The following is a 24,626-nucleotide window of genomic DNA, read 5'->3' on the forward strand; positions in this document are numbered from 1 at the left end:
CATATGCATACACAAATGTACAGCCCTCAAAAAGGGGTGGGGTAGGGTGGAAGGAAAAGCTTATGGTAATCCCAGAACATAGCACATACCAAAGTGCATGTATGCGTTCAAACTGGCCAAGTAATTTGATTTGGCAGCTTTGGTTCAGTATCTAGAACCTCCAGTTTAAAAGGATCGAAGGTAAGAATTCTTTGAAAGGGCTCCAGCGTTGCAAATAGTCACTGCCAACCATGAAAGACAACACTAAGCTAAATTAATACCCAGTTTGATTATAAAAATGATCTTCTGAAATAGTCACTCTTTGTGAAAAGACAAAGTATTCTACCAACTTGATTAAAAGGACAAGGCCATTTTGCCATAGAGGGCTGCTATTTTTTTCCCTTCTCGGTCCAGTATGGGACTGCCGCCAATCCTGGCTTCATCATGACAGCTCATGTACATTCTGTGTTTCCAAACATGTGCTTTTCTCATTTGCACTTTACCTTTTAAGCATACAACAAATGTGAAGTAGCCCTTAATTTTCCACTTACCTCATTGTTTACACCATCTATCCTAAGTGTTATCTTGTTTTACGTTGGGGGCTGGTGTTTTTGTCTTTCTGGCTTCCCCCAACATGTAGATCTTCCTCCTTATATATCTGTGGAGATACATTTTTTCCTGCATTTTTCTCTTTCAAGACATCTATCAGTAAGTGAGGTGGTGTGTATATAGTTAACTGGCAATACTTCCCAAAGTATTTCTCCAGTTGTTAGTTGAAACAGTTCCCCCCTCCCAGTACTATACAGTGCTTCACACAGTCTTGCTAAGAGACCAGGCGCTGAGGCCTATTGATGTGAGGGAAATAAATAAAGGATATAGATTAATCCTGATATTCTAAAATAAGCAGTTCAGTAAGCCTCTTACTCAGAGGTCTGTTTCTCATAAACAATTACTCATACATTCTCTCTCCAGCTTTTGGATGTATACCTTTTATTCTTTTTTTTTTTAAAGGTAAATAGTGATGGCACAAAAATAAGCAATTTAAGACTAGACCACCCATGCAGATATTGGTTAGTGTGGGAAATACCTATTCGAAGCCAGTTTCTGCCGTGTGCTGCAAAGAGTTTAAGGTACAAAGAAGATGCATGAAAATTACGCACAGAGGCCTCATTGTTAGACATTCATGCTTCTGACAGTGAAACCTTGTCACGTTGATCTCCCCCCCCCCAAGAAATATTCTCATAACGCCTGACTTAAAAAATGGGATTCCAGAGACATCCAGGTTGCCACGTATTTATGTAGATATTCGTGTTCTAACTTTAATCTTGTAAATTGGATCTGGGAGGGCTTGAATCAAGTGCCAGCTCAGATTGGTTGTGACTGAGTCACTCTGTGTCCTTATGAATGTATGTGACCTATCTCATTCTTCAAGAATTTTGAAACACTGTGGATCTGCAACAAATAAAGACAGCTATTTTGAATTTTCATATTCTTTTAAAACTTGTCTAGTGCCAGTGAAACAGCCACAGGATTATTGATTTCTGCAAGAATGAACCGGATATACAAAATATGGATAGGGTTGCCAACCTCCAGGTACTACCTGGAGACCCCCTGCTATTACAACTGATCTCTAGCCGATAGAGATGTGTTCCCCTGGAGAAAAATGGCCGCTTTGGCAATTGGACTCTATGGCATTGAAGTCCCTCCCCTCTCCAAACCCTGCCCTCCTCAGGCTCCGCCCCCAAAATCTCCAGGTATTTCCCAATCCAGAGCTGGCAACCCTAAATATGGAGCAATCACACTCAATTAACTTCCACATTAAGATGTGTCCTGGTAAAACTGTCGAGCCAGCACTGCAGAAAACTAATCTCTCTTTTTTACATGCTTCATGCAGGAATTCCCATTTATTTACTTATGTACAGCAAAGTTTATTCAGATGGACATATGCCCATGTGTGTATATTTTTAAAAATTCTTTTCTGTTAATTTTTTCCTTTAAGTTTTACAGTGTGGTTGTTGTCTAGATCAAAAGGCAAGGTTAAAAAATGATTACTCAACAAGCTTGCAGGTGCAAAAAAGGAGTCCTTAGAAATGTCTTCTGATCCTAACATCCTTTTCTGCAGTCCTTAGGCATTCTGATCCTATAAATAAGCCAACTGAGGCTGCACTCCTAAACAGTTAACATAGGGTTCTGTATTATTCTGGAAAGAGTCATACTCTGTAGGTCTGTTGGTGTGCCATCGAAACACAGAATAGTACTTCCTTCACAGAGATAATCTTACCATAGAAAAAGATGTTATGCCATCCCTTTAAGTGGATAGGGTATGTGTTCGGCAATTGTGTATTCCTACTTGTAACTGTTAAAGGAGAAAGTGCCAAAGCAGGACTACAGCTGAACTTCAAGAAGACAAAAGTAATGACTACAGGAGAATGACTCAACTTTAAGGTTAACAATGAGGAAATTGAAATTGTTCAATACTTTCCGTTCCTTGGCTCCATCATCAACCAATCGGGAGACTGCAAGCCAAGAAATCAGAAGGAGATTAAGACTGGGAAGGGCAGCCCGGGAAGGAGCTAGAAAAGATTCTTAAGTGTAAGGATGTGTCACTGGCAACCAAGATCAAGATAATTAATGCCATAGTATTCCCTATTACTATGTATGGGTGTGAAAGCTGGACAATGAAGAAAGCTGATAGGAAAAAAGTGTGAGGAATTGCTCTGTTCTGGTCTGTGTCTGGTCTGTCCGTACAAGCGACAGGCCAGGTCTCTGTTAGTAGAAGGGTTCAGGCCTTAGCTGGACTGTTTCCCATTTAGGCCCTTGCTGGAATGTCCTGGACGTTTTCCTTTCCTCCTTCCCACCTCCCTCTTCCGACCTTGGCTTTCTCAGGCTTGAGTTAACGAGCTCCTCTGCTGCCTTTGATGTGTATTCAGTAGCTTAGCTCAGCGCTGTTATCACTTGGTTCTCAAAACATGCAACTGGCGTCTGTAAATTAAAACTGTTTATATTCTAGCCCTTTTGACTATGTGAGCACTTGTAGCTTTGGACCATGTAGGCCCTGACCTTACCTGATGCCTTCCAATAAACTTACCTGCTTCTGAACGGTCGTCTGAGCGAGTGATTTTATGGAAATTGCCCAGGGAGGTTGGAGAACCTTACATTAAGCTACAAGTCCTTGCTCCAGTTCCTGCTCCTGTACCACCTTTGGACAGCTATGGCAGGCAATGGGGATGACAAGAAGGACGAGGACAGCACTGTGCCAACGAACCCCGATCCTAGCCCTTCGGAAGGGACGTCGACTGGGAAGATGCCCAGTGGAGCCGACTCTGGATCAGGTTTGGGTACGAAGCCCAAGGCTACCCGCCTGAACACCTGGTTGGAGTCTCCGCGTACTTGGTCACTCTCCAGGGATGAGACGCGGGATCGGAGGACTGCAGTTCCCGGGGTCGGTTTCGAGGACGATCCGGCCTGGAAGGAAGCTCTCCTGCTACACCAGATGGAAGAGGAACGCCAACAGTGGCAAGTAGAACGGCAGGACATGCTTGAACGCATGGATGCCATGAACGCCGTAATGCTGGACTTGGCCCAGACGCTGGATGACTTGCGGGTGAATCCGCCGCAACAGCAGGCAGCGCCGGCGGGAGGGGGACAGCCCGTACAGCCTGTGGCTCCCGTGCCGCCAGCCCGCCCCGCTCCGCCAGCACGCCGGGACTTAAAAATCACCTATGAAGGGTCAAGTGACCAGTTGACATTTTTTATGGTTCAAGTGGATATTTTTATGTGAGAGCAAGCTAGGACCTTTACCTCTGAGGAGTCTCGGGTCCAGTACGTTGCTTCCTTGCTACAGGGTGAGGTGGCCGCCTGGATGGTACTGCAGTACGAACTCCGCTCCCCTGTCTTGCGAAGTCTCGATGACTTCATGATAGCTCTTCGACATTGGTTTGAAGATCCACACTTGGGCGAGAGAGCCAAGACTGCCTTGCTACAATTGCGCCAAGGGACTAAGTAGTGCAATATGCAAGTGAATTTCAGTCGCTCTCGAGCAAGATTTTGGACTGGAGTGAGGCTACCAGGGTGCAATATTTCCGTGAGGGCTTGAACCCGGAATTACAGCACTGGGCATTTATGCAAGGTAACCACCCTGATGTAGAAGGCTGGGTCCGGCATGCAGCCGACATCGAGAATCGAAAGCAGCTTCTACTTTTATCCAGACAACGTACGGGTTGGGAGACCAAAGTCCGTGGAGACAGGCCAGGCACTCCGAAGGACTCCCGTTTCCCCTCGGGAGGGGGACAGTCGGTAGCTGAACACCGCAAATGCTTTGAGAGCGGAGCCTGTCTCATTTGCGGAGGTAAGGGGCATTTTGCTTCTCAATGCCCTTCTAGACCCGGACGCCCGGGACCACCCCGACCAGCAACGGCCGAACCGGAAAAGCCATCCGCTGAGGGACAATCTTGCCGCCGCAGCGGCGCACCCGGCAGACGGAGTACTGCTTCGGCCCTTCAAGCGCAATCCAACCCAGGAGCTTTGAAAGCTACTGGCCCATCGGGGCCACGGATTACAAATGAAACCTTGGGCTCATCGGAGCCACGGATTACAAATCCCGAGTTGACCTCATCCAGCGACGAGGAGGAATGGGACCCGACGGCAAAAAACGCCGCCGGTCTGCTGTAAAAGGGGCTCCTCAGCAGACCGCTCCGGACCCGGTGCAAGGAGCTCCAATGATGGTAAGCGAACAAGAGGACAATGTGTTTGTCGAGGTTGCCCTTACGTTGCCTAAAGGGGAACCGATAATAAAAGTGACAGCCCTCGTGGATTCCGGCTGTTCCCGCACCCTGCTAAGTGAAAAAGTCACCCGCCAACTGCGGGTGAAAAGGGTGCAGTTGCCCGAACCCATACATTTCTCCCAGATGGACGGTAGCGATCTCAGAGGAGGCCCTGTCACTCACCGCACGACCGCGGTAATGATGGGCATGGGGGAACATTGGGAACGGCTCCATTTTACCATTGCCCCTATCAACACGCCCGTGATTTTGGGTACGAACTGGCTGCTGGGACATAACCCCTCCATAGATTGGGTAGAACGAACCCTCACTTTCCCTGAGACCCTGTGTGAGCATCACGACAAGGACCGGGTGCTCAAAACCCAGGCAGCTGCCTTAGTTGAGGCACGGCCAACGGGAACTGTCAACCCACAGCTCCCTAAGGAGTACGCTCAGTTTTCTGATGTGTTCGATGTACGAGAGTGTGACGAATTGCCCCCTCACCGGGAGACCGATTGCGCCATAGAAGTGGTAGGAGATGGCAAACTATCCAAAGGAAAGATTTACCCCATGAGTCCTAACGAAAAAGCTGTGTTGCGGGACTATTTGGACACTAATTTGGCTCGGGGTTTTATCCGCCCCTCCAAAGCACCATTTTTGGCTCCCGCCTTTTTTGTAAAAAAGAAAACGGGGGATTTAAGACTGTGTATTGATTTTCGCAGACTGAATGCAGTCACTCAGTCTAATGCCTATCCCCTCCCTCTCATTCCAGACCTGCTTGCACAATTGAAGGAGGGCCGGATTTTCACTAAACTGGACTTAGTGGAAGCCTACCATCGCATCCGAATAAGAGAAGGGGATGAACCAAAAACCGCTTTTTCTTGTTGTTTTGGAATGTTTGAGTATTTAGTGATGCCTTTCGGACTTACAGGGGCTCCGAGTGTGTTCATGCAACTAATCAATGAAGTGTTACATGATTTGTTATGCCGCGGAGTTGTGGTTTACTTAGATGATATTCTCATTTATACAAAAACTATGGAAGAACACGTACAGCTGGTGCAAGAAGTACTGCAGCGATTGCGCACCCACAAGTGGTTTGCCAAGGTTTCAAAATGTGACTTTCACCGACCCTCCATTACTTTTCTAGGGTATGTCATTTCACATCAAGGGTTAGAGATGGATCCCGACAAGATTCGGGCAGTGGTCGAGTGGGACCCCCCCCCCCACCACGCGCAGGCAATTACAACAATTTCTGGGTTTTGCAAACTTTTATCGGAACTTTATTTCGAATTTTGCTCAGGTGGCGCTCCCTCTAACCTCGCTGTTGCGCACGAAAGGAAAGGGAGCGGCAGCCACATTGCCGTCTGCAAAACTGCAATGGACTTCTGCCTGTCAACAGGCGTTTGAGACGCTCAAGCGATTATTTACTTCTGAACCTGTGCTCTCCCACCCCGACTGTGAGAAACCTTTCATAGTCCAAGTGGATGCTTCTGAGGTTGCCATGGGGGGGGGCCTACTTCAACGGGATGAAAGCAGCCACTTAAAACCGTGTGCTTATTTCTCAAAAAAGTTCTCCCAAACAGAAATCAACTGGGCGATATGGGAGAAGGAAGCAGCGGCGGTGAAACACGCTCTCACTATTTGGAGACATTTCCTGGAAGGGGCAGAGGACCCCTTTGAGGTCTGGAGCGATCACAAAAATTTAGAGGCTTTAAAAGGGACTAGAAAGTTGACGGCAAAACAGGTTCGCTGGGCACAGTTTTTTTTGCCAAGTTCCGGTTTGTCCTAAAACATGTGCCTGGTAAGGACAATGCCTTGGCAGATCCCTTGTCCCGACTCCCCCAATACCGGAATGACTTTGACCGACCCGTTGAATCCCTATTCACTCCAGAACAGAGGGGGGAAGTGCCAGGACTGTCAGTAACCACCCGATCCCAAACTCACGCCACTGACGTTGCTCCTCTTCGGGGAGTACCAGAGACTTTTCAGATGAAGCTTAAAGAAGCCACACAGTTGGAGGAAGAGAAGCAAAATCTTCCTCCAAACCTTACTCAAAAGGGGACTTTTTGGTTCCAGGGAAATAGGCTATATGTACCTGAGACTCTTAGAAAGGAGGTTTTGGGAATGGTACATGGGGCCAAACTAGCAGGACATTTTGGGTTTGTTAAATCCTTGCATTTGCTACGACGACAATTTTGGTGGCCAGGTATGAGAGCTGATGTTGAATTATTTGTGCGCAGCTGTCCTACCTGCGCTACTGCAAAGAAACGCATGGGAAAGCCACCAGGTCTTTTAAAACCCCTGGAAGTCCCGATCATGCCTTGGGAAGTTATAGCCATGGACTTTATTACTGATTTGCCCCCTAGCCGGGGTAAAACCGTTTTGTGGGTAATTACTGACTTATTTTCGAAACAGGTTCATTTTGTTCCTTGTGCCAGATTGCCTTCGGCACAAAAACTGGCACGGTTGTTTGTTAATCACGTGGTAAAGCATCATTCGGTTCCACGGAAGGTCCTCTCCGACAGGGGGGCTCAATTCGTGGCCAAGTTTTGGAGGGCCTTTCTGAAAATAATGGGGGTGAAAGAGCAGGGCCTGTCTTCTGCTTACCATCCTCAAACCGATGGCCAGACTGAACATGTGAATGCTATAGTGGAATGTAATTTAAGGTGTTATATGAACTACCACCAGGACAACTGGGTGGATTGCTGCCATTTGCTGAATATGCCTACAATAACGCTCCTCATTCCTCCACAGGTTTCAATCCTTTCCAAGTGGTGTATGGGAAGGAGTTTGGGCCTTTCGGGTCTACTACCGTTACCCCGGAAATGGAGGGTGTGCAGGGGGCCCAAGAATGGGTGCAGGTAGTACAAACGACTTGGCCCTGGCTTCAAAAGAATTTGGAGCGGGCAAAACGCAAATACAAGGACCAGGCAGATAAACATCGTTCTCCTGGGTGGGAACTTAAAGTAGGCGATCAGGTTTATCTCTCCACCAAGAATCTATGATCGCTGCGTCCCTGTAAAAAACTCAGTGACAAGTATGTGGGCCCTTACCCTATCACTCGGGTCATTAATGACGTCACAGTTGAGTTGGCTCTCCCTAAATCACTTAAAGGGGTACATCTGGTGTTTCATATTAGCCTGCTCAAACCCTACACTGCAGCCCCCCAATTCCATCCTCAACCTAAGGCAGAGGTTCCTACGGTTGTGGGGGGGGAGATGCATCTTGAGGTCTCGAAAGTGTTGGATTCAAAACTGAATAAAGGAAAGTTGTTTTACTTGGTTCGCTGGAAACATCTGAGCCCCGCCCAGGACGAATGGGTGGTGGCCCCTCATGTAGCGGCCCCCCGGTTGCTGCACGAGTTCCATGCCGCTTACCCCCACAAGCCACGTCCTGACGAGACGGGGGGAGGGGGGCCTTAAGGGGGGCAGAATGTGAGGAATTGCTCTGTTCTGTTCTGGTCTGTGTCTGCTCTGTCCGTACAAGCGACAGGCCAGGTCTCTGTTAGTAGAAGGGTTCAGGCCTTAGCTGGACTGTTTCCCATTTAGGCCCTTGCTGGAATGTCCCGGACGTTTTCCTTTCCTCCTTCCCACCTCCCTTTTCCGACCTTGGCTTTCTCAGGCTTGAGTTAACGAGCTCCTCTGCTGCCTTTGATGTGTATTCAGTAGCTTAGCTCAGCGCTGTTATCACTTGGTTCTCAAAACATGCAACTGGCATCTGTAAATTAGAACTGTTTATATTCTAGCCCTTTTGACTATGTGAGCACTTGTAGCTTTGGACCATGTAGGCCCTGACCTTACCTGATGCCTTCCAATAAACTTACCTGCTTCTGAACGGTCGTCTGAGCGAGTGGTTTTTTGGAAATTGCCCAGGGAGGTTGGAGAACCTTACAGAAAGTAGATACCTTTGAAATGTGGTGTTGAGGAGAGTGTTACAGATACCGTGGATTGCCAAAACACACACACACACACACACACACACACACACAAATCAGTGGGTTATAGATCAAATCAAGCCTGAACTGACCCTAGAAGCTACAATGGTCACATGAGAAGACAAGAGTCACTGGAAAAGACAATCATGCTAGGAAAAGTTGAAGGCAGCAAGAAAAGAGGAAGACCCAACAAGAGATGGATTGACTCTATAAAGGAAGCCACGGCCCTCAATTTGCAAGATCTGAGCAAGGTTGTTAAAGATAGGACGCTTTGGAGGACATTGATCCATAGGGTCGCCATGAGTTGGAAGCAACTCGCAGGCAACCATATATGAACAGGATTTTGATATGAAAACATGTCCCATTAGGCTTCATAAGGATAGAAATGTGTTAAAACGTGTTAAAAAGATGTTATGTCACTTCATGGACTGGAACACCTTTCACTGTATAAGCTCAAGGCTTACTTGCTATGCTGTAGAAGCAAACTCAGATTCTGCTGCTATAGTCATTTACTACAGCTGTCACAGATAAAGGTCGCAGCTGCAGGTGTGCTTATCTGATTAAGCAAAACATACTGCTTGACAAGGAATGATAGACACTGTCATATCTGCTAACTACTGCAGATGGCAGTCGTGTGCATAATACTGCTTATAAGGCTTATTGATGAACTACTGGCTAAGTTACTGTTTATTTATAGAATGCTTTAGCTAAGGGATTCTAGAACCAAAGTTGACTGGACCTATTCCAGCACATCTACAAGATAAAGGCTCTGAAAAGGTATAAATAGAGACCTTTCTCTGACTACCGGTTAGAGAGGTTCCTGATGGTCTAAACCTATTGACCTATGGACTTCCTCCATCTACAAAAGATGTAAAACGTTGGCAGCCTAATTCTTGCGTGAATTAGGAACCTGATTCTTGCGTGAATTAGGAACAATCATTTATACTTGTCTCTAAGTCTGGAGAACTCTCACAGAGAGAGATATTATACCACACAGTTTGTCTCTCTGAGACTGATTGTCTGGGATAACTGTCTGTACAATGCTTCATCCTGAATATGTGATGAAGACCCTTAATCTAAGGATTATAAGGGTATGGATCTTATCATACTTGAGTATGGTGTCACTGAGAACTTATAGAAGCCATTGGCCAAATATAAGTCCTCATAAGATCTATCTTATGTATAGACTTCCTAGTTCTGACAGACAAGATGTAAATGCATCTTCTCTAAGAAGCCCACTACCAGAGCGTATTCCAGGGGTTTCTCTACACAAGGAGGAAGCACTGAATATACTCTGCAGTCAGTTCCAAGACTGAGGTCTCACATAGAACTGTCTGACATACACATGCATACATAAACATGCATTACAGCCAACAATGGCTAACACATAGAATTACTCCAATTGGAATACATATAATTGGAATACAGGGATGGAGATCCATGGAGCCTTAAGCTCTTAAACTGAACTATACTCAGTACTCTCTAAGATTGGCACTGCCAGAGAGATTATGAAATGGAGTTTATACTCTACACATAATGTTAAGCTTTACACATAGCTTCAAATACTGATTAATTACAGTATAGCCAAACCATCAAGGTGGCTCTTAGCTATACAGCAATGCTTACAGCAAAGCATACTCAAAGATGGCTTTCACATAGCCTTATCTAATTTGAACATGGGCTTCAGACCCATAAACCTCAAACATATAGAGACTCTATGGTCTCATGCCTTCAGTCACAAACAGACTGCTGGAAGAGCTATAGTATCAGCTCTAACATGAAACTATGGAACCAAAGAGATCTCTCCTACCTTTGTTATTTCAATGCCTTTAGTAGTTGCAGAGTAATACTTAGAATAGTTAGATTTCCTTCAGGTATTCTCTAAGTGAACTTATAGAATCCTTACAGAAACTCTGCTATGACATGACTGGGTATAGTATGTCTTATATTTAAATAATTTGAATTAGAATACTTATTCAATGCACTAACCATTATTTTACAAGATTTCTGTAAACTGTATTATTTCCTGAATGAAATATATCCTTGGGAAACTCTTATAGAGTCATAGAGATTGTTGATATTGCTAATATTGCTTGCATACATAAGATAGTATTTTGTTCCTGTTGAACTAACTAATATAGATTTTATTTCTGTAACCATTTACATGCATATACTTTACGTGAAATAAATAGTATTTTTATTCATATATTCTTTTCATATTTTTACTGGAACATTTCAAGAGAAAGTCTATCTCGCAAGAGGTGGAAAGTGTTGATCACTGCTTAGTGTGTAGCAGGCAGAATAAGATAAAATATCCCTTTTCAGGAAGGGGTCAATTCTAAGAGCTTCGTTACCTTAACGGCACGGACCGCGACAACAGCACTCAACACACACTCCTGTGGCATTATGCTTCCCTTAATTTCTCTGTACTCTCTGAAAGTAGCTATTCAACACAAATAAGGCAATGTTTTTAAACAGCAAAGTTCAGCATTTATCTTGTTGACAGTGGTGTTATAAATTCTTGCTTATTAATGTAGCATTTTTATGGATTCAGCCTTGCCAAATTCCTCAGTGGATTTTTAGTTTTGTAGTCTTTTCAGAATGAGCATTGAAAATACCATTTTCCAGTGGATCCTTCTGTTGCTCTCCTTCTTACCCGTTTTGACTATTCTAGGACGAAGCAGGAAATTAATGTGCAGCCTTCTTATCCGTTATGGGATAACATCTAAACACTTTACCTTTTCTAAGATAGGTGGAGATAGGGTTGTTCATCTTCAGGATATCATTGGCAGCTGTTGAATAGCTAAGATCAGACAAAGTGCTTATGTTGATTTCCAGTTTTTGTACTTTCCAAAGAGTTTGTAGCCTAGATGAAGAATAATTGAAAACTAGAAAGCAGTATGACCCCAATTTTAACTTTAAAATGTATGTGTGTGTGTGTGTGCGTGCGCGCGCCCTGTCCTGGATGGCCCAGGCTAGCCTGATCTCCTCAGATCTCAGAAGCTAAGCAGCGTCAGCCCTGGTTAGTATTTGGATGGGGGACCACCAAGGAATACCAGGGTTGCTGTGCAGAGGAAGGCACTGGCAAACCACCTCTGTTAGTCTCTTGCCATGAAAACCCCAAAAGGGATCATCATAAATCGGCTGCGACTTGACAGCACTTCACACACATGTGTGTGTGTCTATTACAAGACTAATTAAAAGACTAACTAAAATATATTAGTCTTTTGGGTGATGGAAGATTCCCATCTCTTTTTGCTGTATCAGGCTAGCATGGCTACCTTTTTGTAATCTGAAATATATAAATCTTGTAATCTGATTTTGTAATCTTGTAATCTGAAATATATAAATCTGAAATTTATATATATTTATATATTATATAATTTATATAAGATTACAAGAAGGTAGCCATGCTAGTCTGATACAGCAAAAAGAGAGAGGAATCTTCCATCACCCAAAAGACTAATACATTTTAATTCTAACATAAGCTTTCATGGACTAGAGACCATTCATCAGAGACTTGATAATTATATGCCCCCCCTTTAAAAATGCGTTTCCTACTGATGGGTGCTCATCAGTCTTCTGCTGTGAGAAGGGCTTTGAGTGCAATCACTTTTAATCTGGTTATAAATACATTTATGGGAGGGGGTTATGCTGTGGGAAGGTGGATCCTGACCCTCTCAGCATCTTAAGGGGAAATTCCATTGATGTAGTCTCTGATATTGGGGGAACTGTCACCTGAAGGAGAACTTAGGGTGGCAACTTGTAGGAAACAGGGTTGTTTGCTAGGACTCACATTAGAGGAGGCCCCCTGGACCCAAGATCTGAGGAATGTCAGTGGTGGGGAAACTCTGTCTGTTCAATAGCAGACAGTTTTGGCAGAGGAGGAAAACTACAGGAAGACAAGCCAGACAAGCAAGAAAACAAAAGGCTAGAAAAGGCCATGTGATACTTCACAAGCTTTATAAAAGCTTCCAGATGATGCTTGGCCACTGATCTGAGCTATAAGGGCACTCCACTCCTAGATGCCTATGATAGACCACCCTCACCTCTGCCCAGGCCTTGCCTTGCTTCCCCACCACTACTACATGACAGGAATGATGGGTGGGGGGAGATATTTTGTAAGAAAAGTTGTCAACTTAACAGTACATTCCACTGCAACAGAATATTTTTCAGGAAATATTTTAACTGTTGTGTGCACATGACTCATCTGTACCTGAGATTTCAAAGAGGCAAATTCAAGAGTAAAATATTTTGGCTCAGCTCAGCTGATCTTCCAGTCATGGTGTGAAGAATCATAGATGAACTGTGGACTTATGTGTGCTTTTCCTTTGCATATGGCTTCCCAGTTTGTTTCCTGCATAGTGCTAATCAGAATTTGCTGTGATATTTGACTTGCAAATTGTGGTTGGCACTTAAGAGCTTAATAACACCCAGCATTTAATTTTCTACTGTTCAAGAGTTGGCCTTTCCCAAAAGTTATGCCATTAAGAGTTAAAATCAAGGTGAAAGCAATTTCAGTATGCTTGCTTTCTTGAACCTCTTCCCTTAAGATAGCCAAACAAGATCTCCTTGAATCTATTGGTGACTGGATCTACTGCTAAAGTCAGTCCCATAACCTTATTAATTTTACTTCTTCATGTTCAATAAGAGTTTATCTGTGGACATGATGATTGCCATGAATGGATTGCATCAGCCTTATGATTGTCACCTCTGACACATTATATAATCTTGGGGCCATTTCTTTGTTACTTTTTCAAACCCAAGTTCAGCTCTTAGGGTCCTTTAGTTAATTTATTTTGGAACCCTGTTTTGAAGTGGAATTCCGGTTTTGGTTTGGAGGGTGAAATTGAACTGCAGTGTTTTAAGTGTCATGGTCAACTACTGTTACGTCAGCATTTACTCAAAAGGAAGATGACCCTGAATGTAAGATGACCACCCCCACCCCCAAATAGTTACACACGCACACACAAACACTTATTACTGGACATAACTGTAACTTTTATACAAATGGAAGATGATCCTCTTCTTTTTGGGGATGGCATACCTGGAAAAATCAGCTTGCATTTCTGTAAATATAACATTAAACAGAAAAATAAGAGCGAAGCTGTGAGAAGGATGAAAGATACAAATCCTTTACTGATTGCCAGTTCTCTAAATCATGGAGGTGCTTTCCTTTGACATAAGGAGCCTGATGCAAGAGAATGATCAACATTCACTGACTAAATGGATCTATGGGATTCAGCCGCATAGTTTGAAGCGTTATCTGAACGGAGGCCCTGTGAAGTAGTGGTATAGCTAGGACTACTTAAGTAGCAGCAAATGATGAAATTGAGCTGCTCCTGTAACCACCGCTGTTGACTTAACTTGTACAATGTTATATGTTACGTTTTTTGGTATGACCTGACAGCTTCACAGAAAGAGCAAAGTCGGAGCCTTAATTCTGACTAAAAACAAAAATCTAGAGAGACATGATTGATGTGACTATCATGCGCTTTTCAGAGAACCTTAAATCATTACCAGCCTTTTGAGATTCATGATCCATGTTATGAAATAACTGGTTTGTGCTACTTTTAGAACAGCCTGCTGGTATGTGCACACATACACACATAGAGATTTCATCGAATGGAGGAGTAATGTTGATAAGGTCAGAGTAATAGGTTCAATGCTGTCAACAAATAGCGTTTATTCGGCCACTTCACTAATACTTTTCTTTCTGCCTTCCTTAGGTGATTGCATTTTGTGATGTAGACAAAAATAAGATCACAAGAGGATTTTACACTTATGAAGAATCTAAGGTGGGTAGTGTAACATGTGAAACAGAACTATCTGAAATGCTGTTTCTGCAGTGTGATACTATATTCATTTTGGTAGAACACGATGGATAGCTGTGTTATTCTGTCCATAGCATATCTGAAGAAGTGAGCTGTGACTCACAAAAGCTCATACCCTGCTAGAAATTTTGTTAGTCTTTAAGGTTCTCCTGGACTCTTGCTCTTTTCTATATTGATAGTGGAGAGTGTATAATGCTTGTTGACCAACTGAATGTGTGTGTGTGTTAAGTGCCGTCAAGTTGCTTCCGACTCATGGTGACCCTATGAATGAAAGTCCTCCAAAATGTCCTATCTTTGACAGCCTTGCTCAGATCTTGCACATTGAAGGCTGTGGCTTCCTTTATTGAGTCAATCCATCCCTTGTTGGGTCTTCCTCTTTTCCTGCTGCCCTCAACTTTTCCTAGCATGACTTTCTTTTCCAGTGACTCTTGTCGTCTCATGACGTGACAAAAATACAACAGCCTCAGTTTAGTCATTTTAGCTTCAATGGTCAGTTCAGGCTTGATTTGATCTATAACCCTCTGATTTGTTTTTTTGGCAGTCCACGGAATCCGTAACACTCTCCTCCAACACCACATTTCAAATGAATCTATTTTCTTCCTCTCAGCTTTCTTCACTGTCAAGGAATAGAAAGTCTTCAACAATTTCAATTTCCGCATTGTCAACCTTAAAGTTGTGTAATTCTCCTGTAGTCATTACTTCTGTTTTCTTGATGTTCAGCTGTAGTCCTGCTTTGGCACTTTCTCTTTTAACTTTTAGCAGTAGTCGTTTCAAATCTTCACTATTTTCTGCCAATAATGTAATGTCATCAGCATATCTCAAATTATTAATGTTCCTCCCTCCAATTTTCACTCCACCTTCATCTAAATCTAATCCAGCTTTCCTAATTATATGTTCTGCATCTAGATTGAAGAGATAGGGAGATAAAATACATCCTTGTCTGACACCTTTGCCAATTGGAAACCATTCTGTTTCTCCATATTCTGCTCTAACTGTGGCCTCTTGTCCAGAGTACAGGTTGCGCATTAAAACGATCAGATGTAGTGGCACACCCATTTCCTTTAAAACCAGCCATAGCTTTTCATGATCCACACAGTCAAAAGTTTTACTGTAATCTATGAAACACAAGCTGATTTTCTTCTGAAATTCTCTCGTATGCTCCAGTAACCAGTGTACATTTGCAATATGATCTCTAGTGCCTCTTCCTTTTCTGAAACCAGCTTGAACATCAGGCATTTCTCGTTCCATATATGGTAACAGCCTTTGCTGTAAGATTTTGAGCAAAAAAGGGGGACTTGACTAAACAGGTCCCCCCATTGTGGACTTACCGGGCAGGATGCAAGAAAAGGGGAGAGGTCTCCGCCAGGCTGGGCTGCCGCCCGTCGCCGTCTCACAAGGCCACGCTCGCCTCGCGGTTTCTCCCCCTCGCTTCCCAGCGGTTGGGCGGGGCGTCCTGACATCACCCCTCCCCACGCCAATTTAAAGCTGCCGCAGCCCAGCAGCTGTCCTGTTTTGCGGCAGGACAGCAAGGTTACCCTCCCACCCTCCCTATGTTCTGTTGTTATGTTGTTTGATTTCCTTTTGTCACAGTTTGTTCTGGCGGTTTTGCATGGAGTCTGATCCAAGAAGGGAAGATGTGCTTTTCCTTCCCGTTTGTGGGAACCCCCATAAGGGGTCTTGGGATGGAGTACAACAGTGTTGCCCAGCTTGGGGGCCTGTATTGGGGTGCTCCAATCCCAGGTGGCTCTGGCTCCACACAGAGCTGCCCGTCCTGGTGGGGCCTCCTAAGCGCTACTCCGGTGCTGTGCCAACAGGTGGTTGGGCTGTTTATCGATGCTTGAGAGAGAGAGAGAGAGAGAGAGAGAGAGAGAGAGAGAGAGAGAGAGAGAGAGAGAGAGAGAGAGAGAGAGAGAGAGAGAGTGAGTGTTACAGGGTGATGACCCAATATCTTGGATCCGCCAACATGGTTTTCCGCCAATGCTCCATTCTGTTGTGATTAATAAAACTGTGGCCATTTATTTCCCAAAGAGTACAGTGTATGTGTGTTTATTTGATGTTACTTCTCCTTCCCCTTTCCTTGGAGCCGCTTGCCCGTGGTCCACAACTGAATATAGTGAGGTTGAATTTGTCAGGGGAGTTGCAAATTCTGGGTAGAAGAGTGCTGGATTTTATAACCAGAAAGCATGTGCTGGAATAAAATGTATGCCAACTATAGTTGTTCTGTTTGGGTTGAAAAATTCAAAATTACTGTTGAATATGGTCTAATTTGTTATTGCCTTAGCTCCTGGAGAAAGAAGAATAGGGACATGTAGGGTAGTTTGCAGTCACTGCAGAGTGCAGAAATCCCACATCTTGGCTGTGTGTTAAGTCCCGTCAAGTTGCTTCCGACTTACGGCAGCCCTGTGAATTAATGACCTCCAAAATGTCCCGTCGTTAACAGCCTTGCTCAGGTCTTTTCCTGCTGCCTTCAACTTTTCCTAGCATTATTGTATTTTCCAGTGAGTCTTGTCTTCTCATAATGTGACCAAAGTACAATAGTCTCAGTTTGGTCATTTTAGCTTCGAGATCTCCTAAAAGAAGTTCTAAAAAGACCTAAATCCATCTCTTCACTTACTGAAAGTTTATCAGAAACTGTTCATTTTTTTCTCAAGGGAAGCATGAGGGCGAGAAAACTGTTGGATTTTCATTTGCTCATTAAAAAAGCACTGGGATTCTGAGAGTTCTAAAACGAGATGCAACGTGAAAGTGCCAGATTGAGAATCTGAGCACCATTGGAATGGATTTCACACTGTGTTTGGCAGCAGGAACAGCATTAAAGCCCACTGATATTTCACCTTTGTAGTAAAGAAACTGGTTTGATGTGCAATAAAAAGCCCCACAGGGACACTGAGGTTTTGGTGTGTGACCAAATCAGTAGCCCCAAGTAGGACAGCAAGCTGTGTCCCATCGCTGTGCACCGGTTGGCACCCTTCCATCTCCTTATGAATGGCTGTCATTTTGGGTGGGAGTAAACAGGCAGACGAGAATAAACTGTTCAGAACGGCAAATTCTCTTTTCAGAAAGATTGCTTGGAAATGCAGAATAGAAAGAGTGAATGAAACTACACTTCCCAGTAGAACATTTCCCACCAGGAAATTCAACTCATGCTGTTTCTCCTTCTGCAGAACAAAGATCCTGAATGAGACCCTGTAAAATTAATACAGTAGAAGAGGGAAAACAGAATGGTGTGGGGGTTTGTGAATTAGCTTCTCCTATGTCCATAAATTATGCCAGTTAAAAAAAGGATGATGCCTCAGAGGCTGGATCTTACCCATGCTGACGTCAGTGGGAATTTTGCTACTCGCTTACGAGGGACCAGAGGCCCCATTGTATGCCGAGGCCAAAACAACATTTTAAGGGAAGTGGGAAACCTACAGGGGTATAATTTATATCTCCTTGTCTGTGTGAGAGACTAGCAGCCCTCTGTGGCCCTTTGCTCTCAAAGTGGCATTGCCGGAAGCCGTGTCATTTCCACTCAGTTACAACAAACATTAGACAAAGGGGAGCAACACTGAATTGTTGCGTGTTTATTGGCAGGAGAAGAAGAGCCATGAACATGTCAGCACTCACCACGGTGCAGTGCACAGGTGAATTTGCAGCCACAGAAGCCATGACTGATACAGAAACCATATTGTGTTTTTTGGGGGAATAGCTGTTCTACAAATAGTTTAATATATTGTGCCATTTTGTTTATTGGAATCCAAACTACAGCCTTAGAGTAGGAGTGATTCCCCACTCCTCCACATGAGCAATGGAGGCTAATCTGGTGAACTAGATTTGTTTCCCCACTCCTACACATGAAGCCAGCTGGGTGACCTTGGGGCTGAGAGAGCTCTAAGAGAGCTGAGACTAGCCCACCTACCTCACAGGGGGTCTGTTGTGGGGAGGGGAAGGGAAGGCGATTGTAACCCAGATTGATCCTTAAGTGGTAGAGAAAGTCGGCATATAAAAACCAACTCTTCTTTTTCTTCTTATAGGAAAACCCCAAACCCAGAATACCCATCACACATTTCAGAGATGCTTCCCCACCTTTCATAATTTGTGTGAAACTGGTGAGTATAATTTGATATCCACAGTAATATATAACAGTGTATTTCATTTGCAACAAAGGTACTAAGGCCAATTTTTTTGTTTTTATTTTGGAAGACAATGTGTTAACATTGAAGAACAAGGTGGCAGTTGAACGGCTACTTGGTGCAGGGCCAGCTCAAGCCATTTGGCTGACCCCCTATCCTGCCATGGCTAGGTGCAGGGCAGGGATAACAGCATAGACTGGGGTAGTGAACCTTCTCATAGGGTGGCAAAGACAGCTGGAGCATCCTCCAGTTTGTGTTGCTGCCACTGTGGTCCAGGGCAGGTGCTTCTGGCGCTTGTGCTGGACCCAAACTGTGGCAACATGGTTGGGAGTGGGTCCTCTTCGTCCTTAGAAGAAGAAGAAGAGTTGGTTTTTATATGCCGACTTTCTCTACCACTTAAGGCAGAATCAAACCAGCTTAACATCACCTTCCCTTCCCCTCCCCACAACAGACACCCTGTGAGGTAGGTGGGACTGAGAGAGCTGTGACTAGCCCAAGGTCACTACACAAGGCTTCATGTGTAGGAAACAAATCCAGTTCACCAGATTATGTCCAGTAGGGGGAGACTGACACACCTTCCAAAGAAGAATGTGTGTGACCATTCTATATAAATATGTTAAGTAGTGATATTTGTTATAGAACCCCTTTGATTGATGTCCAAAAGTGGAAAGGGGGCAAATTATGACTCCAGAAGTATGCAAAAATCTTTGCCACATTTTTATCCCATTCTTCTCCCACTCCCTAAGGAGCTTTACATACATGGTACTCTCTTTAATTTTATCAGTCCTATTTTGCCTTTGTGGAATGTGAAAGGATATAGTATAGCCTGATCTCATAAGCTAAGCAGGGCCGGTACTTGGATGGGAGACCACCAAGGAAGACTTTGCAGAGGACGGCAGTGGCAAACCACCTTCTTCTTAATCACTTGCTTTGAAAACCCTATGGGGTTGCCATAAGTCAACTGCGACTTGACATTACTTTACACATACATTTTGCCTTTCTTCATGCCACCCCAAATGCCCATATTGGTGTCTAGAAAAATGGTACTCAAAGTACTAAACGGTCTGGGACCAGCATATCTGCAGGACCTTCTCTCCCATTACACCTCCCCACTCCCCGAGAGCATTACACACTCAGCTGAGAACAACTTGCTGGTGGCCCCTGCCCCTAGAACCATCTGGCTGTCTTTGACCAAGGCCAGGGCCTTTTAGGCTCTGGCCCCAGACTGGTGGAATTCTCTGTCTAATGAGACCTGTGACCTGCGGGCCTAACTCAGTTCCGCAGGGCATGTAAAACAGAGATGTTATGCTAGGCATATGGTTGAGGGCAGCAACAGTACATCAACTGGCTTGCCTCCCTGCCCCTTTGCTCTTTTTCCGTCTTCTTCTCCTTCCCTTCCCCTCCTATTTTTTCCTTCCCTCCTCTGCTCCTCCTCCAACCCTGCCATTGGTGTCTTCCCCAGCTTAGGCTTTGGGGGTGACTGGCCTTCTAATTAACACCTTGGCAAACCTCCTCGGCAAGGACATTTCATAGGAGGGGCTGTGGTTCAGTGATAGAGCATCTGCTTGGCATTCAGAAGGTCCAAGGTTCAATCCCCAGCATCTCCAGTTAAAGGGACTAGGCAAGTAGGTGATGTGAAAGACCTCTGCCTGAGACCCTGGAGAGCCACTGCCAGTCTGAGTAGGCAATACTCCCCTGCTTTGAATGATGTTTTGTGAAGGCCTACAAATAAATGCTACTACTACTACTAGAGTAGGCAATACTGACTTCGATGGACCAAGTATATTCAGTATACAGCAGCTTCATGTGTTCACGTGAGCTGGCCATTGAGATAGGGCGCTCTCTTTGTTTAACTGGAGTTTTAAGCTTTTGTTGTATTCTTGAAATGCTTGTGTATTTATGTGTTTCTTATGTTTAGTGCACTATTGTTGGAAGCTGCCCTGAGCCTTGCAGTGCTGGAGAGGACGGGGTATAAATTCAAAAATAAATAAATAAATAAATAAATAAATAAATAAATAAATAAATAAATGTTTCCCCTAGACACATGTAACATGTGTGGAGTATCACTTATCTTCCAGGTTTATATTACAGTTACAATTTATAATTAGGTTATAAAAGGCTCTGAAGCTATCTAGAGATGGTATAGTCATGTTGGCAGCCTGGGTAGCAATTTAGTTAGTAGTATTCTACTGATCGTTGGACTGAGTGATTTTATGTATTATTATTATTTCTTGTAAGCTACTTTGGGTGTATTTTATGGAGAATATGATTTAATTAGAGCAAACAGCTAACAGAGATTGCCTTAGAGATTAACATAGGCCAGTTCAGAAAGGACACAAAATATACAAGGAGCAGATTAATCACATTTTCAAACCTCCGTAAGTCACTGAGTTACTCTTTGCATTTCATACCAATAGTCAGTCCATTTCCTTTAAGAAACAGAGAAAGCAGCTGAGGTGTAACAAGATGACTTGCGCACTTGAAGTGCTTTTCTCCTTTCTCACTTTGCACGAAACAGACGGGTTTTGCTGGTTTGGTGTCACCTTTGATCGCCCGACCTCCCTTCAAGCAGCCTTCCACCACCAAGAGAAACCAGCTGTGGGCAAGTCTTCATCCTGTAGGCCTGATGGCAGAGGAAATGGTTTCTAAACTGGTTAAAACTTGCTTAGAGGAGCTGAACTTTTGTTGCTCTGTGGTGATATTATGCAGACGAAGGCTAAATCCGCAGATTCAGACTTAGATGTATTTCTGGGCCCCCTGAACTTTCTTTTCTGCTCAGGCCGCATGTGAAAGAGGAGATTAAATCCACAGCAGCCTGGTAGGTTTGTTTTTCATTTCCCTCAGATATGAGCTCTCCCACCCCCTCCAGTCTCTGCTGCAGTCCTGAAGAGGACAGAGGTGATTATCAGGGAGGCATTGTATTAAAACCTGCTGAAAATTGATGACAGCCAGTGCTTGGGGGGGGGGGGGGCGAGGCAGAGGAGAGAAATTCCCCACTGGCAGCTTATTAAATGAAAAGCAGGAAGCCAGAGTTGGCCCTGAGATGTTGTGACATAAGGCCGCTGGTGCTTTACACATCGAGATCCTATCCAGGAGATGGCAAAACAAAGTCACTAAGAACAGGTATTTGCAGCACTGTGTCCCATTGTAGGCACCACAGTTCAAAAAGGATGCATTGACCACACAGAAAGAAAACGGGGACTATAAAAGCAACAGGAGTACAAGCTAAACAACAGGGATAAAAGCAAAAGTCAACTGAGGATGTTTAGATTGGAGAAAGGCACGATATTGGCAAACTAGTGATTACTAGGGTTGCCAGGGAGGTTTTTGGGGTGGAGCCTGAGGAGGGTTCGGTTTGGGGAGGGACTTCAATGCCATAGAGTCCAATTGCCAAAGCAGCCATTTTCTCCAGGAGAACTGATCTCTATCGGCTGGAGATCAGTTGTAAAAGCAGGAGATCTCCAATTCCTACCTGAAGGTTGGCAACCCTAGTGATTACCATGTTCAGATATTTAAAACTGCCAAAAAGCAGAATCGCTCACTGGCTCCCTAGAAGATTGGAAGAAAAGTAATGAGTTTTAAAATTCAGGAATGTAGTTTAACATTACAAAATACCTTGGACACATGAAGCTGCCTTATACTGAATCAGACCATTGGTCCATCAAGGTTGGTACTGCTGACTCAGACTTGCAGCAGATCTCCAGGGTCTGAGGCAGAGGGTCTCTCACATCGCCTACCACCTGATCCTTTAACTGGAGATGCCGGGATTGAACCTATAATCTTCTGCATGCCAAGCAGATGCTCTACCACTGAGCCAGGGCCCCTCCACTTGGGAACTGTTCAGAATAGAGAAGCTAGCTAAGGAGGTATTGATTATATTGCTGTCAGACATTCTCTAGTTATGACATTGGAGAGTTGCTGCTGTCAAAACTGAGTGAGAAGGGACCAATGTTCTCACTGCTAAGACATATTTGTATGTAGGGATGTGCAAAATTTCCCTCTGGTATTTTTCGGATTTGGGTTTAACAAAACCAGTTTGGGGGGATCTGAAAAAAGGTGAATCCCTATACCGACGTTAAAGGGAACAGCTCCTATGTTCGTTAATGGGGAAACTTTGTGGGGATCTGGAGGGAGCGTTCTATTTTTTAAAGTAGAGGCACCAAATTAGCAGCATAGCTTGAGTTTGCCCCCAATTTTACGGGCCCCCAATTTTTCCTCCATTATTTCTGATGGAGGCTGGGACACCCTCTTTAGGGGCCCATAAAATTGGATCCCCAACCCAATCTTCACCAAAGCAGAAAATTTGGTGGTTCTTCCCCAGAGTCCCACAAAGATGGCCTTGAAAAAGCCGGAACGCCCCCTTCAAATCAGCTTTTGTCCAGCTTTGCCTTTATGGCTCCATTAAAATGGTGCCTCTTTTTCCCAGTGTGCAAACTTGCTCAAATTTATCGGGACTTTAACTCTGCTGTTATTGCCGGTCAATATCAAGACCTTATCGGAACACAGTTTAGGTGCACTGGCTTGAATGAGTTCTAGCTGCTGAGGATGTGGAATAGTTACATGGAGTTGCATAGCCCTTCTTCTTCTGGCTGGGCAAAGTTGAGAAGGAGAAGACGAAGAGGAAGAGGAGGAGGAGGAGGTGTTTACACCCTGCTTTTCCACATCAGAAAAGGGGTTAATATTTGAATTCTGTTTGCCAGTAGGGCTGTCGATTCGGTTCGGTTTCCCCCCCCGATTCGGCGGTTTTTCGGTTCGGATTGAACCAAACTCAAAAAAGGGGGGGAAACGGGGAGCCGAATTCGGCGAGTTCGGGGTGTTCCCAAATAAATTCGGTGAATTCGGGCCCTTTAAACAGATCTGCACCTTCCAGTTGGAAGGTGCAGATCTCTTCCCCCCCCCCTGCGCGCCTTCAGGGAGGCCCTTTAAATAGATCTGTGCCTCCCAGTCGAAAGGCACAGATCTCCCCCCCCCGCGCGCGCGCGCCTTCAGGGAGCTTCCCTGAAGGCGCACGGGGGGGTCTTTAAACAGATCTGCGCCTCCCGGCTGGGAGATACAGATCTGTTTAAAGACCCCCCGCATGCCTTCAGGGTGCTTCCCTGGAAACGCGCGGGGGGCCCTTTAAACAGATATGTGCCTCCCGGCTGGGAGGCACACATCTCCCCCCCCCGGTCGCCTTCAGGGATCTTCCCTGAAGGTACGCGGGGGGTCTTTAAACAGATCTGCGCCTTCCAGCTGGAAACGCAGACAGCGCAGAGGGGCTTGACAACCCACCGCCCCTCTTCCCGGGAATCCCAGGAAGAGGGGCGGGGGGTCTTTAAACCCCTCTGCCCTGCCTGCGCAGACAGTGCAGAGGGGCTTGACAACCCACCGCCCCTCTTCCCGGGAGTCCTGGGAAGAGGGGCTGGGGGTCTTTAAACCCCTCTGCCCCCCCACGCCTTTACGGGCTTCCCTGAAGGCACGCGGGGGGGGGCCTTTAAACAGATCTGCGCCTTCCAGCTGGAAGGCGCAGATCTGTTTAAAGAGCCCCGCGCTTGCCTTCATGGAAGCCCCGTAAAGGCCCGCGGGGGGGCTCTTTAAAGACCCCCGCCCTTTTCCCGACTCTTTGAAGTGGTGAGCGCTGCCTGGGCAGGCGGCGCCCAGCACTTTAAAGACCCGGCCGAATTTTTCCCCGAACTCCGGATCTCCCGCCGAATTTCAGGGATCCAAACCGGGGGAGTTCGGACTTCGGCACGGCCTGAATTTAAAAGGGCCGAATTTTGCCGAAGCCGAACTTTACCGAATTTGTTTTTTTCAACAGCCCTATTTGCCAGTGCATAGCTGTGCTATACAAGTACCTGCATACAGTATGGAATGCTGGGACCTGGTTTCTTGCAGCAAAGGTTACAAACTCATGAGAAAGAATCTTACATCTCTGCCTCCGAAGGTGGCGAGGAGTGAGTGCTACGTTAACCAGCAAGCTCAGGATGTGACTGATGCAAGAAACAGCACCAATTTCATTGAGCAT

General features: G+C 45.0%; 1 protein-coding gene across 1 annotated transcript in view; it reads left to right on the forward strand.

Annotated features, from left to right (window-relative positions):
• B3GNTL1 (UDP-GlcNAc:betaGal beta-1,3-N-acetylglucosaminyltransferase like 1) overlaps positions 1-24,626 on the forward strand; it is a 274,115-nt gene that overhangs the window by 245,834 nt on the left and 3,655 nt on the right. The window contains exons 10-11 of the mRNA XM_056850830.1: positions 14,403-14,471; positions 18,524-18,598. Coding sequence (XP_056706808.1) covers positions 14,403-14,471; positions 18,524-18,598 — 144 coding nt within the window. The remainder of the gene's footprint in view (positions 1-14,402; positions 14,472-18,523; positions 18,599-24,626) is intronic.

The sequence above is a fragment of the Euleptes europaea genome, chromosome 1 (genome assembly GCF_029931775.1).
Source record: "Euleptes europaea isolate rEulEur1 chromosome 1, rEulEur1.hap1, whole genome shotgun sequence".
NCBI classification, from domain to species: Eukaryota; Metazoa; Chordata; class Lepidosauria; order Squamata; family Sphaerodactylidae; genus Euleptes; species Euleptes europaea.